The sequence below is a fragment of the Rhamphochromis longiceps genome, linkage group LG19 (genome assembly GCF_057381845.1).
Source record: "Rhamphochromis longiceps isolate RC_006_pf linkage group LG19, R_longiceps_female_GT1.1, whole genome shotgun sequence".
Taxonomy (NCBI): domain Eukaryota; kingdom Metazoa; phylum Chordata; class Actinopteri; order Cichliformes; family Cichlidae; genus Rhamphochromis; species Rhamphochromis longiceps.
Genome location: NC_140575.1, coordinates 6,339,774 through 6,359,705, shown reverse-complemented (window position 1 = coordinate 6,359,705; position 19,932 = coordinate 6,339,774). Strand labels below are relative to the sequence as shown.

The following is a 19,932-nucleotide window of genomic DNA, read 5'->3' as shown; positions in this document are numbered from 1 at the left end:
CTGCCAGAGCTCATGAATGTGTGTTTCTGTGTGAATGTGTGCATGTGTTATGTTTGCATGTTGTCCTGGGGGATAACAGCAGGTTGACTGTCCTGATTCTGTCTGCTGTACTTTAGGTGGTCACAGCTCACTAATGCACCATGCAGCCTGCTATGCAAACACGCACACACAAATTCACATGCACACACACGTGAAAATCAAATGCACGCATACTGAGGCAAATGTTTGCGCGCGCACACATCGTCATCATCATGAGTTGATGGTCATCTGGTCATATAAAGAAACTGCAGCGACACACATCTCTGTATAATACACACACACACGCGCGCGCTGTTCAGCCCTAATTCTATAAGGGGGTCCAGCATGTCTCCCCTGAAACCTCCAGTTCAATTCATTTGATTTCATTACACACAGAGAGAAAGAGAGAGAGGTAAACTGTATTGTGGGGGAGCGAGGCAGGGGCTGCAGTGGTGGTTTTCATTAGGAGCTGCTGGTTAGAGCTGCGATCCAATTTAGACTTCAGGCTGGCGGAGAGGCGAGCTGTGTGTTTTTATTGGTATTTAATCAGCTCAATTGGGACATTTTATTAGTGCAATGCTTTGTTTCGGAGGACAGACGAGAACTGCGGGTTATTAGAGGCTCTCAAAGTGAGGTTCGGAGTCCCTGCAGGGGTCCTGGTGGGGTTTCAGCGAGTCTAGAGGAGGATGAAATATTGAAAATGTGTCCTGCATGGCTCAATAAAGAGAAAGAGGAGAGCAGTAAAATCGCCAGAGTTGGGGGTTCGATGCCTTTGCTGAAAATGTCACGATGCAAATTATAGTTTTAGTTCTGCAAACGTGTCTCAGAGGCAAAGCTGCGAGTTAATCCTCAGAAGGTGGAGCCAAAAATAAAAGCAACCGCTGCAAACTTGACCAATGCAGAAGGAAGTAAAGAAATAAGATGGTTAATTTCAGTGTTTTAACCAGTCTAGAAGATCATCAGATTAACTATTGTGATTGTGTATAAGCTGATACATGCAGATATATTTTGAAAAAGAATTACATCTAATGACATTTAACCTTAAAATAATTACAGTAGCACCCTTACATGAACCATGCTGTTCCCTCTGTGCTACTAGCATTCAGGGAAAGTATAGTCAAATTGAATATGGCCATTGTCATTTCTAAGTTATCAAATACTGACGTTTGGTATGGTCCCTTAAGCATCACTTTATAATACACTAGGCATCTACAGATATATACATAAAGATAGCACATCGCTCACTGCTATTCTTTGATATTGCGTTACAGGTATCTAATATAATGTATACCATGTAAAAACTGGCTGCAAAAATATAAAAAAAACTATCATGACAGCATCATTTAAATGAGTCTGACTTTAACTGAGCACTTCAGACAAGTGATTAATGATGTGGCTCCAATTCTCTTGATCGAATTTGGGAGTCTGAAAACACAAAAACATGCTACTATACATCCGAACAAAATTATATGGTTCTGTATGCTGATGTGCCTACAGTTCAGGCACATGTAAATAATATCTATAAACATCAATATTTTATTGATACATTTAATTAAAATGAGCCTCTGAAAATTGAGAACTGTATAGAAAAATTGCAGTTAATGTATTCATTCAATTCAATGATTTTATCAATATAGTTCCAAATCACAACAATCATCACCTCAAGGCACCCCAACAAGTAGATGACTCCCCCTATGCGCAAGCGCTTGGCTACAGTGGAGAGGAAAAACTCCTCTTTAACAGGAAGAACCCTCTGGCATTACGACAAGGAGGGATGTCCATCTGACGCTCAGGGTGAGGAGAGAGAGACAGAAATACTTTTGTTGTCCTCTTTTGTCCCCCTTACTTGAAGATGAAAGTCTGCGTATCTTGAATGTTTAATGTGATGCACAGAGGCAAAATTGCAAACATTGTATCTTTGTCTAAATAGTTATGAAATAAACTTTGTCAACTGTGACATTATCCACTGATTTTGGAGTATGCATGCTAAAAGCTCATTGTTAGCATTTTACCCAGTGCTGTGGGTTTTTTTTTTTAAGGGTTTTTTTGGAGCTTTTTTTTAGCGCTAGAAATAATCTGCTTTAGCTAATAACTCTTAAGTTATCAGCTAAAGCTTGCAAAGCTGTTTACAACCCTACACTCACAAATTGTACAAAAGCAAAGCCAGGCACATCTGCTTGATAAGGGGTGCCAAACATAAGGCCTGAAGCCAGAATTGGCCCACTAAAGACTCCAATCTGGCCCACTGGAATGCTTTGGGAATGTGAAGTAAGGCTTGATTGTTAGATTTTCACCTGTATTTTCACAGGTTTTACACCTTTTCTACTTCTCCTGTGTCCATTTAAACAATTACTACTACGATTGTGCTTGGTACCAGCTAATTCTGTTTTTTGTCAAGTAACTAAAATAACAACGCTCGAAAAGGCACCAACACCAAAAACATAGACAAGTAGTCCAATTCAGTGACTTAGCCACATTGACCTAGCAGACAGATACTGGCAGCAGCTCACTGGCTGTGTGGGAACGCTCTACTTTAAGTGTTAAAGTTATTCGGAATAAAGAGCAATACAAAATGCACATATTTGTTATGAAGGTCGAAATGTTTTTTTTATCATTATTATTAGTATTATTTTTTTTAATTATTTTTTAAAATTGAACTTCTTAAATTGAAAGTCTATGGACTGACTTCCTTTTAGAGCCAGTCTCTATAGTGGCCAGTGGTGAAGAACTGCAGGTTTTGGCTTTGTTTTTCTGGGCTTTCAGACTCCCATGACCTTCATATCTGAATGGAGTATAACACAAGGACTGAAAATGCTACAGTAGCCTGAATGAGCCAAGGCTGGAAAGTAATTATACATTTAGTTGTAAACTTTAACATTTGAGCAGCATTTCGTCTTTTCTACCGAATTTTTGTGAGAATTCTCCACCATGCACCCCGTCTCTCACCCAATGGTGGCTGTACAAAAATCGAATGAAAAAATAAAGCATTCTGTTTCATTGAACATGAACCTACCCGAGACTATAGTGAGCTAAAAACCCCCAATTATAATTACTGTACAATAAATACTTTTACTTGATTGGGGAACTTTTACTTGTAGCATCGAGTTTGTGTGAGTGAGCAGTAGAGAGACAGAGTGAGGGCGGAGAGCCGGTGTGAGTGAGAGAAAGGGGAGGAGACAGTCTGAGGAGGAGCGCTGCTGAATTCGACTTTATTCGAAAGTCTGATCACACACGGCGCTTCAGTGAATGGGGAGAGGACAGTCGAGCTGGTTTGTCTGTTCAGAAAACAGATTAGAGAGAAAATACTCAACGCACTTTCGCACAGACACCTGATGATGACAAAACACTTCGCTCAAGCACAGCTCCTTTATTTGCACTTAAAGAGACTCTTCGGGCTTCGCAGCTCTTGCGTCTTTTTGGGCACAGAAACCCGCACTATTTCGTCTCAATTCCCAGAGTAAGCTGATACACACACACAGCACGGGGAAAAGTGAACGTCCTGAAGTCTGGATACATCTTGTATCCACTTTTGTATCCTCAGTTCAAATGTGGTGCTTTAAATTATTTTGTTGAGTGAAGTGGGGAGTTTTTGGCTTTACGCACGGTGAAGCTTGTCTTTTTTTCTTTAAAGACGTTTTTTTTTTAACTTTTCAAAGGCAATAACAATCTTTAAAACGGTTCTGTTTTACTTTAAAGACCTTTTTACTTTTATACGTTTGAACACATTAAAAAAAATGCTCCGAAAGACTGTTGGAATAAACAAAATGCTCCAAATCAAACCGACTTAAAATAAAAGTCCAGGAAACGGATTCTCAGTTACTCTACACAATAAAGCCAGGGGAAATGCCGTCCTGCTGAACAAACAGCCCTCTCTCCCTCTCCCTCTCTCTCTCTCCCTCTCCCCCTCTCTCTCTCTCTGTATGTGCGTGTGTGAGTGGGGCGCAGAGGACAACACACACAAGTGCAAACGCGCGCGCACACACACGCAGGCTCTCGCCGACATACCGACACATACTTTGGCGCTGCCTCCGCCGCCGCCGCTGCTGTATCACTGTATTACACCAATGTCATTGCAGAGCTCGTGCTGCTGAGAGCCGCGCGCTCACTGGCTGACAGACTGACTGCTCCACTTCAGGTCTGCTCTTCCCACAACACTCACAAGACCAACCGGCACACACCCGGCGGAGGAGAGCCGGGGGACGGGATGCCGGCGGCGGTGCCCGCGTGAGAGAGAGGAGAGTCCGGAGCTCCTGCACCGGCAGACAGCAGCACAAACACGGCTGTCCGCCGGTCTCCAGTCGGTGAAATAATCACCTCTTACATCCACCGATCCCGCTGATTGCTGAGCAGGTGGAAAGAGAAGAGGCAGACTGCGCGCACTCCGGGACCATGATCCGGAGCAGCACACGGGTTATTTCTCAAGGATAAAGCCGAGAGGAGGAGAAAGAAGAGGAAACAATTAAGGAAAAGGTTTATTATATTTTGTCTTTGCGCTTTATACACTCACTATTCTCAGCTATCTAATGATTCACTGAATTGTGACTGTTTTACGCACCGTGATCCGGATTTTCTTGAGAGTTATTTTCAAAGGTTAGAAAGAGAGGAGGAAAAAGAAGAAGAAGACAAATCAACAAAAAGAAACTTGTTGTTTATCTTTAATTGCTGAATCAATACATCCATTGATCCCATTGATCCCAGTATTCGGTGACTGGTCTGTGTTGGGAGAAAGCGCCGGAGGAGGTTGTTAAAGTAGAGAAGCGGGAGCGCATCGGAGACGACGGGGACCATGATCAGGATCTTCCCGGATTTCAGCGTCCAGGTGACGGCTTCGGCGGCCGGAGGAACCGGAGCTGGAGGAGGAGGCGGCGGAGGGGGGATGGTGACCGGACCCCCGGTGGGTCGGGTGCCCGTGCCGGTACCCGGAGCCACGAACGGGACCCCGCAGAGCGTGCAGGGAATCACCGCCTACCAACAAAGGTATGTGGGAAATCTACAGGATTAACGACCTGTAGCGGAGTCAGCGTAGGATGGGAGTTGAAAAGAAATCTTGGAAAAGTAACACATCGAAACTAAACATACTTGTATCAAAGTGGCCTTGCGGAGAGATCTCCGCTCCTCAGTGCTCCTATAATTGATTTGACTGCGATAAAAGTATTTAAACCTACTAACATCTATTGAAATCAATCATTTTCCCCTTCGTGGGATGTTTTATGTTCAGGCACACTTGGGCATCTCTAACTCAGTGGACACTTTTTGGTTTAGTATTTTTGAAGTCGTTTTTTAAGGTATCATGAAGCAAAACTTCATCGTCAGTTGAGATTTTAAATCAAACCTGTGAAAATCACCTATAACCCCAGAATACACGAAACTCATTTGAAATGTGTAAAACTAGATGGAGAGGATTTTTTTTTATTCTTTGAGTGAATACGTTGGGATAAATATTTTCTCAGTTAGTTGCCGTTCCTTTTCAATTATTCCATCAAATCCACAAGCAAAAGAGGAATATTGTGACTTTAATGCCACATAAGAGGATTAAGGTCAATATCCACAGTTTGTTTTGGGATTATTTTTTGTGTTTCAAAGCAAATTTGTGAAGAAAAGTATAAAAATATGTGCACTCAGCAAAGACAGAGAGGATGGAGCAGCAGTGGAAGAAACGGAGGAATGAGGTTGCAGAGATTTAGTGAAAAATTATTTTCAGGAATGAGGTTCAAGTATTAAAACACGACTTCTGGAATAAAGTCGAGGTAATTCAATGGAAAACTGGGGATGATGTCCTGCTAATAACAGCGAAAACATATTGGATTATATCAGGAAAAACAAAAATGTGCTGAATGTTTTCCAGCTGGTCATGAATCCAACCTGCTCTCTTGTGACAATTCACTTCAGTCATAGCCCCCTATCCCCCCCCTCCCTTATTTCCCCCCTCTACTCTGAATCTAAATGATTGCCTCCCTGTCCGGCCACTCAGTAGGGTTGTTTTTTCTAATCATCTGGAGCCACAGGGGGCAGAAACACACCCCAACACACGCACACTCTTGCCTTATTACCGGACAATCTCTCCACATTATGGGGCATAGCTCTGTGTGCGTATGTGTGTGTAAAGTCTAAAAGCTGTGGGGAGCAAACAGGACATAAATCACTGCAGGGGCCTCTCCGAGTGCACTGAGAGTGTCTCAGCCCTCTAAAGCAACAAATACAAGGCGAATAAGGGCTGTATTGTTATTTAAAGCAAAGCGTCTGGGCGCACATAGACCTCAGACCCCCATAAGGGAGGATTTTGGGCAGTGGACTGTTTGTGTCCACAGTTGAAGGGATTAGAGTAGTGGCGTGGCACGTTCTCGCATCATTTCCACTGACATAAAACCTGCTGTAATTTAACTGTGTCGTCATCGGCAGCTGGGGGCCTGTTTGAACTCCTCAAGGACCTTTGAGGCCCCTAAGACCTCAGTTTGGGAAGGGCCAGTTTGGCACATGGGGCCCATTTTGAGTGTTTGTGTCTGTAACGGCCGCAGAGGCTCAGCTTTTCTTCAGACGCAGTGTCTTTTCACCGAGCTGCCCCTCTTCCCTCTCTCCATACATAATGTTTCCCTCCACCAACAGCTGGGAGCTAATATGTTTATACATTACGCTCCATTATCCACGTCGCCTCCGTTTGACAGCTCTCAGTAAGCAGGGCTGAGACGGGGAGAGAAGGAGCAGCCAAACCTCAAAGAAAAGAGCGAACGCTCGGGACCTGGTCTGGCGCAAAGTGGCCACACAGCTAGAGTAAAACTCGACCCTCAATCTACACGAAACCAACACCCAAAGAATAAATGTGTTTATTCTAAAATATCTCTATATTTCTATCTTTATCAAGATTATGCTGTTTGAACGAAGTAAGCTCACTTTAGGGCGCTGTGAAGGTGTACTGATGAGGGTCAGATCTGTGACCTTTCCGGTTTTGGCGTGATCAAAAGAAAATGTTACTTTGAAGCAGCTTTTTAAATCACATCTGGATAAACTGGGAGCCAGAGACGAAGTAACAAAAAAAACCAACCTCTGGTTACTGAGACCTGAGCTCTGATACGAAACTGCAACTACATTTTTTTTTTTTTTTTAACCGTAAATCACAGCAGCGGCTCTTAAAAGTGGTGAAAATGAAGCGCGCACACGTTCAGGTCTTCTAAGAATCCGTTAGTGCACATGGGCACTAACGGCTCACAGCTCCCGACGATCGCCGGCTGGAGGTCACGGTTCCCCCATCTTCAGTCTTTATTTTCTGCCACTGCGCCGCCTGTAACCCCGTGTTTGTGTGGAGAATACCCAGCATGCCTTTGACCTTGACAGGTCATTGGTATAGAGAGGGAGGCTTTTTCAGCTTCTAGGGCTGCAGCCAGGGGGTTAATCACACAGCACAGCGATTAGGTTACAATGAATTATACACTGAAAACGGTGGAATTTAAATGAATGAATGAAAGAGGGGAAAGAAGAAGTAAAAGGTAGTTTCTGTTGGACGATAATGAGCCATTTGCTGACGCGCAAACATCAAAGCCTGGAGGCAAATATATTTCAGTAACCTGAAATACGAAAAATAGAAAAAGAAAAAAACCGAGCAGGTTATTTGATTTATTTAGTCGAAGAAGATGGAGAAGGGGACTTTGTTTCAATTTAGAGGCTCGCAAACTCAATATCAAAATCATGACAGAGACTCGTCAGATGACCAGGAAACTGCTGATTTATTTTTATATCAAAAAACAAACGAAAACAACAAGCTGAGTTGGGATTTTGAAGTGAGACATTTGCCGTGATGTGTTTATTACTGACAGTGAAGGAAGCCAGGTGAAGGGGGTGGAGGGTGGAGGTGTGCAGATCTGATTTACAGGGAAACAATCCAAGTAAATCACCCATCATTCTTTCCACTCAATGTCTCGTGCTTTTCTCTTTTCTTCTTTTTTTATTACATTTTTAAAAATTTATTTAGGTGGTAAAAATTTTTTGATAATTAACCCACAGGGCAACCTGTATACAGGAGGAAATGAAAAAAATAAATAAACACACGCACACACACACACACACACACACACACACACACACACACACACACACACACACACACACACACACACACACACACACACACACACACACTCCAACTGCAACAGAGTGGCGTTGTTGCGCCGGGGCTGGAGAAAATACCGGAGATGTGTGCTGTCCTTTTTTCCTGTCAGCAGCCAGAGGAGGGAAAATGCTCCGAAAGCCACACACACTCTGACCGGCGAGAGACGCTCCGCCGCGGGGATTTTGACGGGGATACAGGCGCTGCAGTGGCGGCGAGAATGTAAAGAATTGACGCCTCTGTTTGCCTCTGTTTTTTCCTTCCTTCCTTCCTTTCTTCCTCCGGAGCGCAAGCGGGAAATTCCTCTGTAGTGCCAAAAAAGCCGAAGCTGTGCGTGCGTGGAGAGAGACAGAAGGACGAGGAGGGGAGAGACGGCGGTGATCTGAGAGGCATCCACCCCGGGTTCCCCCCTCACTCCGCTCGGCATGCCTCTGCTGCTGCTGCTGCAGCCCCGTCCCTGCCTTCGCCTCCACCACCCGTTGTTTCCACGCTCCTGAGCGGCGGCGGGGAGAGAGAGCGAGACAAGCATTAGACGCACGCGCAATCGCGCACGGCTGCTGACACCACACATACACACAGTCACACGTTCTCTCTCTCACTCACACACAGATACACACACACACACATACACACACGGACATGGCTTTGTCTTAACACACCGACCATGACGCATTGCTGTCAGGGCGCAGCGCACCGCCGCCGCTCCGCGTCCACAAAAATCTGAGAAGAGGGAAAAAAAAGAAAAGAAAAGAGAGAAAGTAAGAAATCAAATAATTGTTGTAGGAAGATGGCGCCCACCAAGCCGAGCATCCAGCAGGACCCGACGCGGAGAGAACGGTAACGGGGCTTGGATTTTTGTTCCCTCACACACTTCTCCTTCAATGCATGTTTACAGCTGCACGCAGACCGGCAGCCCGGCTGGCTGTTCCGTGTCGCTTTGCGTTTTATTCTGAGGCTGGAGGTGTCAGGAGGAACGCTGTTACCCTTTCCAGAGGAGAGTCGAGTTGTGCGTGCCCGCGTGCGCGCCTCTGTGTGTGTGTGTGTGTGTGTGTGTGTGTGTGTGTGTGTGTGTGTGTGTCAGACGAAGAGGCGTGTGGCTGCTGGGTAACAGGTCGGTTGGCTGACTCTCAGGGAAACAGATGACTGTCTTTGCTCTGACTCGTGTGTGTGTTTCTATGCCTAAAGGTGCACGTGCATGTTAGGAAGCCATGCAGTGTGTTGATGCTCCGAGCAAGGAAGGTGTGTGCGTTGTGTCGTGGAAAACATGTGCAACCGAACGTGCATGTGTGTGCGTTTGTGGCCAATTCTACTACTCCAACACTAGTGCGCGCGCGCGTGTGTCACTGAAGAATTGCCAGTGATCTTTAATGTGGAGGGATGTACATGGACTCACCTGTTCAAGTCACACAAAGCACACCTGTACATGACCTCAAAGGCGATTCACCTGCTCTGATTTTTAAGGTTGAATTTTTGTTGACATGTTTAAATTTGTGTGTATGTCTTCTTTAATCTGCTGTTAATATTGTTATATCCACCATGCTTTCAAATGTCAAAGCTGATCTTTTACAGAGGAACACAGTTCTTGTGGGTGTATCTGCTATAGCTTCTTTGTAACCGCTGCTTCAAGGATGGCCAGTAATTACATGCTTACTCCTTGTATTTTATTCAGTGTGTGATGCATGGTGGTGTCATGTTCTCTATGGAAATCTACATTTTTTCCCCTTTTTTATACCTGTTGAATTTGGGATGGCAAGCAATTAAATGTAACCTACGCGTCTGCTCAGTTCTGTTGTGTTTTAATTTCAGAAGCCTTTGTGGCAGTGAATCAGTGTATCACAGGGATGAACAGGGAACGCGGTGTTGTATGTTGCAGTACTGTCTGTGTTAACAAGAAACCAGAGCTAGAAGTATGATCACCCCAACAGGACAAGAGCATGTGTTTACTAGAAGCTTTTGTGCAATTTCTCTCTCTCTCTCTGTTTTTATGGTCTGTTTGTTGTTTTCAGTTTGAAAGGATGTGGCAGGTGAATGTGAATAGAGGGTGATGAAAAGCAGTTGGTGTTTTATTATTGTTATTGTTATAATTTTTCTTTGTAAACTCAACAGTAATGTCTTTTGTTGCAAAGCAGATCACTTTGTTCCAGCTTGCAGAGGTTGTCCGCTCCTTGACCGGCCCTTTCCTGCGTCGGTGCGTCGCTGGTTTTCTTCTTTCACCATCAGCACCACCTGTTCTGACAAAACTGCAGCCGACGAAAATAAAAATGCATACTCAGAGAAATGTTAGTGAGGGTTTGAATGTTTACCAAATCTTAAGGAAAGTTTTTAATTCTATATCTTTTTGTCTTTCACACGTTTTGGATTGCCTGCTGAAAGTCAGTGCTTTGATGCAGCCAGACACAGCTCCCTGATTTGAGTCAGATTTATTTTAGTGGAGTGTTCGTTCATCCACATGACAGCATCCACTGCGTTTGTGGCAGACTGATGAGCAGCTGAAACGTGAAGCGAAGGAATTCTCTTGTTATCATTTGAGCCTTTTCATTTAAGGAATGTGGCCTTGTGTGTTACTGGACGTAGGTGCTTGAGGACCGTTGTGTTTAAATTGCTATAAACAGACATAAATGCCCTAAGATTCAGTGTAACAACTATCTAGAGGTTGTATATCCTGTTTGCTTCCCTGGAAGATAGTCAGATTATAGCACGGTTTCATGCAAAACAGTGACAGCTTTTGTCTCGGCCACTGCACAGTTTGTTTGAGGAAATTCTCAGCCTCCATAGTGAGTGATTGCAAAACTGACAAAATTCTTGTTTGGTGGCGTCTTTGCAGAACGAGCCCAGACAAACCTGAGCAGCACAGGAGCAAAAGCACCATCGCACAGCTGCTGTGACGGTGTTGCTGAGCCGTACTGAATCAAAGCGTTTCACTCCTCATCTACATCTGAACTGCAGCATGACTGAAGATGCCCTGAAGTTGGTATACAGACCTTTAAATTGTAGTTTCATTTTCTCCTGAAAGCCTGAGGAGTGTAAGCACGAAAACCATTTAGCTGATGCTCTTATCCAGAGTGAACAACACAAGAAGGAACTCTTACAGTTAACACCAGATGCAGGTGAGCATAATACACTGGATTCAGCGACCTAAAGTCAGGGGTATAAGGTCAGTGCTGAACTGCAGATTAACAGCAGGTTATTTGCATATGTGTGCCGTTAAAGAGCAGAAACCAGGCGGAAGGGTCAGACGTCAAATGTATAGAGCTGAAATTGCACCGCGCTGCTGTCCAAGCTTCATTTTCCCTGATTCTGTTACTGAGAGCTTTTATCCTTTAATTTCTCTCGACATGAAGAGGCAGGAAGCTCCAGCTTGATGGAACAAAGTTGTTGCTGTCTTATTGTCTTGTTGCTGAGAGTAAGACTTGTTTCATACCTCAGGTTTTCTCCTCACATGCTGAGGTTGAAACTCTGCTGCACACATGCACCGGGAGTTTGTGCTTCCCTTTGTGACCCGAGGAGATGAGAAACTCAGAAGCTCAAATGAGATTAGCGAATTAGTGAAATGGTTTCCACAACAACTGAATTTTTTTTCTTATTTAAAAACCAAAAAGAAAATTGCAATAACAGCCCAGTTATTTTGTAGATTAGTGATGGAGATCAGTTTCATATAAAAAAAAGAGCCTCCTGATCCTCTTGGGTCGTAATGAGAGAAAGACAAAAAACCTTTTGTAAAACACATTGAGACTGTACAAAGGTCTAACTATTTAGTCAGGTTAAAGTTTGTGATTTCTTCCACGAGGCTGGATTTTTTTTAATCCTCTTCTCCAAAGAAGAAGAAGAAAAACGACATCACAGCTTTCTGCTTGTTGAAAACCTAGTCAGATTTACCTGCCGGGCATCCTGATTAAAACTTTGTTCTGACGCTAACTGCTGGATTTCATGAGTTTATCACCACCTGCTTGTGTCTGTTTTGGGCAAGAAAGCCAAATGTTGCTGCGGCGGTGCTAGCATCGAGGAGACTTTGTCCATCACTGGCTATTTCAGAGTTTGCATTACTTCTCATACCTATTATTATGCAAGTCTCCATCTTCATACGAGGGTCAACATCACATGATATTACTTGATATTTTAACATCAGAGCATGTAGGCAAGGATCTCAGTAAATGTAGCGTACCCTCCAATTTGTCACCACTGTAAGGCACCAACTGGCCATGTCTACTCCAAGCGGGAAAGCAGGTAATAAATATAAAAATAAAAGTCTTTCCCTCTGTCAGGTTGTCTGCAACGTTACCCAGCTACCATTAAAGATACTTTCTAAGGAAACTTTCCTGGTGGAAGATGTGATATTGAGGTGCTTCTGACTGACAGCTGGACTTTTACAACTCTAGTTTTTTCTTTTTAGTTGTCATGGATTAACTTATTGTTTGGCCCCCAACTCTCAAGTCTCAGATGTGTCTTTGAAGGTACCCAAAGGGGTCTTTGAATCTGCTTCTGTGTTACTGCACCATGTGATGATGCCCCAACATGGATGGAAAAATGGTGATTAAATCTTTTATTGTGATGAATTATGTCTCTCCGCAGCAGGTTTTCGAGCCTCCGAGAGCTGATTTTCATAGAAATGAACAGAAAGAAATGATTGCCTAGAAGGAAGGAAATCAATCTAAAAACGGATGGTTTGTTTAGGCAATAAAGTGTAGAAATTTGTAGGTAATCCATCTATTAATTTCTGTCGTCATCAATCCATTCCTCCCACTAACGCCCCATGGTCCTACCATTTACTCCCTGTCTACATCCATCTATCCGTCCCTCCGTTCATCTCTCCATCTGCTCCCCTCCCCCCACCCATCCATCCAGTAGTATTCCTGCTAAAAGCTGTCAGGTAGCAGAGTTTTGGCTGAGCCGCTGTTTGTGGATCTATTTCTGGGGGCATTTCAGCACCGATAGGCATCTCAAGGAGACCAAATTAATTTTCAGGTAGAGAGAGAGAGGGATCAGGAGGAAGGAAGTGAGGATAGACGTATGAGGAGAAGGAGGAGGACAGACTTCATAGCCGACTGCACAAGTGCTCCCACTATCAGTACACTACAGTGGCTCTGGAGAGGAAGATGATGGAAAGATGATGGAGAGGAGAACAGAAGCAACGGTGAGGGAGAGAAAGTCATGGGGAGAGAAGAAAAGCAGAAAAGAGGTGGACATTAAAATCAGTAAGGAGGGGAAATGATATATTTATGGTTTTGGGAGCAAGGTTTGGAAAAAATAGACTAAAAAAGGTAAAAATTTAAAAAGAAAATTTTGTAGGGAAGACTGTAACCTGAACGAGACATGATAGCATCAGATATTTCAGTGAATTCTTGTTTCATGTACTCATGCACGTGTTGAAGCCCAAGCATGAGTAAGGAGGAGGTTGGTGCCAATGGATGGGCCTAAATAGCATCAGACGTTAGTACAGCAGAGAGATTTAAATTTCTAAACAATCAAAAGCATTGATAAAGAAGCTCGGCATGACTGTACTCTAAACTTACAACCTGTTCTCAGTTACAGTTTTTCAGACGCTGACTCTCCAGGAAACAGTACTTGTACATAGTTGTAAGTGAAATTCGAGTCCAGCATCTGAACTAGACGCCATGGTAACAACGATGTGTATTTGTGGCAACCAAATGTTGATCAGTGAGAATTCTTTTTCCTAAAGTTACTTATGCAGTTGAAAGTGCCCAACTCTAACCAAATAGGGGCTGTAAATGTACAGTTAAAATAAAAGTAAAAGAAATAGTAAAAAAATAAAGGCCTACAAATCTTGGTTTGAGGGTTAAGGTCCTGAGATTGCATCACCTCTAGACCTCAGAATAAGAACTTCTGTGGGTTGTCATGAACTTGGGAAAATGACATTAAAAGGGTATCCCCGTGTGTTGGATAAGCATGCTAATGGTGTTTGGCTTTAGTGAAAGAAATGGTGACTGGGTGATAGCTGAACAAGAGTCAGTGTGCCTATGTGACGAGTTGGAAATGACAACTCGTCAAACCCAAAGCACATCCTTTTAACCTAACCATGATATCAAACGTCCCCATAATTTTGGCAACATGCACAAACCCAGATTATTCTTCAAGATGTCCAATCCTTTTCTTTCTTTTTCCCTTATATAAGGAATATATATATATATATATATATATATATATATATATATATAGATAGATAGATAGACATAGATATATAGATATATAGATATATATATGCACACCTAACCAAACCCATAGCAGTATTGTTGGCACAGATTTACTACTCAGCAATGATTTCCAACTGGTCTGTAAAGCTTACCAAAAACAGGCATGACACCTCTTCACAAGGCACTCTAGGCTATGTGAACAAGACATTTATTGATATATTTTCAGTGTAATTGTGTTTTTGTCCTTCTGCGACCTGTAATGTTTCATTTAGATTTATACCCCATTGTGGCTTTGATAATTGGACTGATTATTAAACGTAGTAATCCCAATGTAATAATGAGATTTTTATCAGAGAATTTATTAATGAAATAGTTTTAGCTTTGTGCAAAAAAGATAAGTCTGGTGCACATGGTCCACGGAGATGGTTTAGAAATACTTAGATATGGAAGGTGGAGTAAAGATTTTGTGGAAGATGGAAATAATTAAAAAAATAAGGATGAAAAGAAAAAAATACAAAAATAAGAAGAAGGGACGCGACTAGGAAGTGAGAAATGGTGTAGAGACAGTGCGAGATGGCAGAGAGAGTGGGATATGAGTGATGGCAGACTCACTCATCGACCTGATTGGCTCTCACCAGCGGACAACTGTTGGGATGAATCAAACTCATCCGCAGGCTGGATAAGAGCCTCTTAAAGCCCTGCAGGAGAGCTTGGTTAGCTGCCCTAAAGGAGGCAGGCGGGTGGGGACACCTGCCTGATTGCCCAAAGCCAGGCCTGCAAGTGTGTGTGTTATTCATAGATTTTTTTTTTTATAAAGCTGACTTCATTTTTACGAAAGGTTGAATCCTACAGATAAAGAAAATGGAAATGTTATTGACAACTTGGCAGCATTTCAAAATAATTCTTATTAGAAACTGTATTCAGTTTCTACTTAATCAGCTTTATTAGAAGACTTCAGATGATGGCTAGGCAGAACATGCAACATGGAGTGTAGCAAACAGAAGCTTTTACAGCTGACTTTTTTCACTTTTGACCTTTTAGGTGAATGTGAGGATGTTTGATCTTTAAAGAAGCTAAGTTAGTTGACATTTTCTGTTAGCACATGTTGGTGCAATGCGTTATTGTGTTTTAATGATTAGTTCAGCGATTTATAAATGAGTAACATAAAAGTAATGAGCTATTTTGATAATCGCATATTTTTAAGTCATTTATCTATTAAAATGAAAAAAAAAGGAAAACTAATCTTTGTCATTTTTGTTTTTAATATATATCAAGTGAATATTTTAGGAGATCAACTAATAAAATAGTTTAAAAAGGAGCATGAAATGAGACTTTTTCACTACTTTTTGTAAAAAATCTGAGACTCAGAATTGGGCATACTTTCATACTTAGTGGTTCTGCAGAGACAATGATGATATTGTTTGCAACAGTAGAGCAACTGTTGAATCTTCAGATAAAAATGCTCCACTTATGCCTCACATGCTTTGTTGTTTTCACATGTTTTATCTTTCCTTTTTTAAATCATTTTTTAACAATGACTCACTCTACTTAAAAAAAAAAACACGCTTAAAAAGAAAATGTGATTTTTCAGTTTTACTGGAATAGAAAAAATCTTAAGTGATTATATTGTAAACCCATGAACACTGTGAAAAACAACAAGCTGAGAAAATGTAAGAAATTCAGGTGAACGTGATTCAGAAGCTTTTATTGTGATTCACTTGAATTTTTTTCAGTTGGCTTTACTAACATTTACAGATTTGGACAAAAGTTTAGACAACTCAAATTTTCTTGTTCGACTAACTATAAGATTCCTCTCAGGTTAAGAATCAAATTCTAGTTCTATTTTTCCGAAGTGTGCCTTCAAAAAACACACAAGTAGCAACGAAAACTGAATTAAACGCACCCTCCTGTTTCTAAGGACCATAGTCGTGTCAGGGAAAACCTAATCACTACAAAAGCACCGAAAACTTGGACATATCTGGGTTATTCATGTTAGTAAAGGTCTGTTTCATGAATGCTGATTATATGTGACTTATATGAGTTTCAACTGTTTCAGAAAATGATCCAAAATAAAACTGGAAGCTAAAGTTTCCTTAGCTTCTGAGGTAACGCTTCAAAAACAGTAACTGTTCACAAAGCGTGCATATATTGCTCATTTGTAATAACTCTGACTCTGAAGTGTCTTTTCTGTCGTCCCACAGCGTGACACCCGCGTGCAGCTGTTCATGAGTTGTTAATACATGCTAGCCTGGTGAAAGTTGTTTTTGCAGATGGTTCATGTAACAAGTGAACTAGAAGCACATCAGAATAATGGAGTTTAGTTTTTGTTCATGACGTTGCCCTGACCAAGTGATCAGGTCTCTGGTAAAATTATTATTTTTTCTTTCTTTTTGTTTTAATTTCACTTCAAGAAATATCACAGTATCAAGAAAAATTGAGCCCAACAATTGAGAGGTTAACTGTGGTTTTAAAGGAGTTTTACGCTCACTAATATCCAGTGTTTGAACCATTCAAGAACATTTTCAGGGATCAAGTGAAATGTCAGCATTGCAGAAATTATTAACGAAACAAATTTCTTTTTTCAAAGGGGATTAAGTTTGTAAGACTGACAAGCTTTTGCCTCTCACTTATTGTAAATCTTTATTTTTAACTAAGTCGAATTTGAAAGCCTTACTTAGAACAACAGTTGTTTGCTGTAAGATCTGACATCGTTTCAGGCAGACACCTGACTTTGTCTAAGGGCAGAATCTGTTTTTGCTCACAAAGTGAGGAAAAAGAAGGAGGACAGACTGAGAGCAGAAGGAAAACCAGGGTGAGAGAAAGCAAAGCCGAGAGAAAAGGAGGCTGTGGCGGCGATAGTGTTGGCAAACTTTCAGAAACAACAGAAAAACCACAAAGCACAAAGTTGGCTTTGTGTCCAAAACAGGCCCATTTCCCTCCCCCTTTCCTCTCTCCTTCCTCCCCGGGAGCAAAATAACACAATAAAATGTCCCATTAGCCCGTTCTGATGAGCGAGAGAGAGACACAGAGGCAGGGAGAGAGAGTGGGGGGCTGGTCTGAGGCTTTGGCAGCAAGTCGGTGGTTTGGTGCTTTTTGTATAGCTGTGAGTATTCAAGCTTGGGCCAGATCTTGACACGTTGTTAGGAAACAGCTTGGGCTAGAAAAAAAAAACAAAACAGTCCTGACGCTTTACGTTTTGTTTCAAACATGGAGTTTTGCTCGTGGTTCCCTCTGTGATTTCAACAGATTGGTTTTGTCCAGACATGCATGTAAACACGGTTATCAGAGAAGGAAGCAAAAACAGTCTGCTGATGTGTTTGTGAGTGAAAATTGCTTTCCTTTTCAAACTGAATTTACATTTGTCTTTGGGAAGAAAATGCATCGAAAATGTCTCTGGCCAACAATTGAGCCTCGGCAGCGGCAGCAGCAGTTTGTACGTCGTTACCAAATAACAATGTGTAAATTTCCTGCACGCCACTCTGACACAGACTCTGGTTTTGTCCCAGATGGGGAAATGTATGAAAATGTAAATGATGTTGCACACGGCTGAAACAGTTTTATAAGGGACCGGAAAGCAGCACAAACATGTTGTTAGTTATTTCCTGATTTTACATAAACTAATGCAGTTTTTTTTCTTCTGCCAGTTGTATACCAGCAACGGTCCATCCTATATGCAATTTGTGAAAGCTTTTTGTGTTTCACTTGTTGTTTGTCTTGCAGCTCCTTCGAGTATTGTGACTTGCATTTTTGGCTTGTTCCTGTCCTCTTTTGTCCCGCTATTATAGTATTATGAATGTATAATGTAATACTTTGTTTAATATAAGTCTGATGTTGTACTGATTTACATAAAACATTTACATGATAAACTTGTTGTTTCACATGGGAATACATGCTGAAATAGATCAGAATATATTCATCTATCGTTCATCAGGACAACCTCATAGAACGGTAAATCGATTAAAGAAAGAAATATAATGCAGAAATTGTTTGAAAACTCTTTGGTAAGTAATCAGTTGGCAGGTGTTTGTACACTCAGTTTTGATTTCTGTGTTGTCATACTAATTCTCAGCCAAGCCAACATGTTGCTGGTTATAACACAATAGCAAAACATTTCTTTAAAACCTCTGTTTTTGCACAACAGTCAAAGTTCACACTGAAATGATAAAATGTGAGAGAGGAAAAGAAAACGCGGAAAACTCCCAAAACTCCAGATTTACATGATGACCTCCAGCGAGTGGGGTCCAAACCTGCAGGTAATTCGAGCTATAATTATTACTGGTGATGGATTTTTAAAAAAAAAAACCTGTATACACTCTGAGCTGGATTTAAATTACTGACCAGTGCATGTAATATTAAAATTACCCCACATACCCCTAGGGAAATATATCCTGTCTGAATAGGGGCTCCGTCTTGCACAAAAGAGGACAATGTTGGCTGATTGTTACATCAAGTGGGAATCTGGTTGTTACACTGACTGTTTCAGAAAGTTAGTAAAAATGAAACAGTTTTACAGTCAGACCACAGATCCAGGTAGCAGCATCCTGTAATTTGACCAGGACAGATAATCCAGATAATCTGTAAAGCCATTACCTCTGAATCTGTGATCACTGATGAAACGGTGATCAAAAAATTAAACAATACTATGTTATTATTTTACATAATAGTCACTTCATAGTGCTGGTTGCACTGTGACGATTCGTGGCTTTGCAGTTTGGAATTCCACTTTAAAAATGATGCCATTATAACCCTGTGAATATGTTTGCATTGGAAGGAAATATCAATAATTTGCGGTACACTTGGAATAGAACCATAACTGCTGGGACATTGCAACAATGTAACTTTGCTTCTGTGTTGTAAAAACCAGCAGTCACTTCCCTCCCCCTCACCTCCCCCTCACCTTTTCCCCCTCCTCCTCCTTTCTCTTATTCTCATCTCACCTTTTCCATTCCTGTGTCTTACTCCTCTCCTCTCCTCATGTAGAAAGAGGATGTAATCAACTCAGACCTGCTGAGTCGGCAGCTTCCCACCTCAGGACCAATATCTACCTGTCCTTGAAAACACACACTTCAATTATACTACACCTTAGATTGGTTAAACGCACACACACTCTCTCTCTCCCGCTCCCACACTATCTCTTTGCTTTATTACTCTTTCCCACTTTGGTATTATTTCCCTCCTCTGTGCCCTTCCACATTCTCTTCAGCTTTGCTGTTTTTGTTAGGCCCCCCCCGCCCCCTCAGTTTTTACCACTTGTCTTCTCTTCTTCCTCAGACCCACGCAGGCTTCCATCATGGCCACTTTTCATGTTCTGCCTCATTCTTTCCATGTTCTCTCTTACTTTCTATCTCCACCATACCTTTACCTGTTTTTTACTCCTCTGCCTCCTCCATAGTTTCTTGCTTGAACATGTGCGAGTGTTTAGGTCAGTGGCCTCATCAGATGTATTACAAAACTTGTGAAGTATTTTTAAATTTGTAATTTAAACATCCATCGCTACACAAGACACCTATGATGGCTTGCTAGGTCACAGATAGTGATTCAGTGCCTACCTAAAACTGTAATTAAACTTAAACTGAATTTTGATATGCCCAAGTATCCTGCCATCCCAGCTATACACACTCACAGGTTCCAGTCTACCCCTTTTGAAGCAAGGATTTGCAATCTTTC

The 19,932-nt window shown here is 41.9% G+C and overlaps 1 protein-coding gene across 1 annotated transcript in view; it reads left to right on the top strand.

The window, feature by feature from the left end:
* Window positions 1–3,882: 3,882 nt before the first annotated feature.
* npas3 (neuronal PAS domain protein 3) overlaps window positions 3,883–19,932 on the top strand; it is a 385,275-nt gene continuing 369,225 nt past the window's right edge. The window contains exons 1-2 of the mRNA XM_085391470.1: window positions 3,883–4,488; window positions 4,717–4,995. Of these exons, the coding sequence (XP_085247596.1) occupies window positions 4,805–4,995 (191 nt within the window). The 5' untranslated portion in view covers window positions 3,883–4,488; window positions 4,717–4,804. The remainder of the gene's footprint in view (window positions 4,489–4,716; window positions 4,996–19,932) is intronic.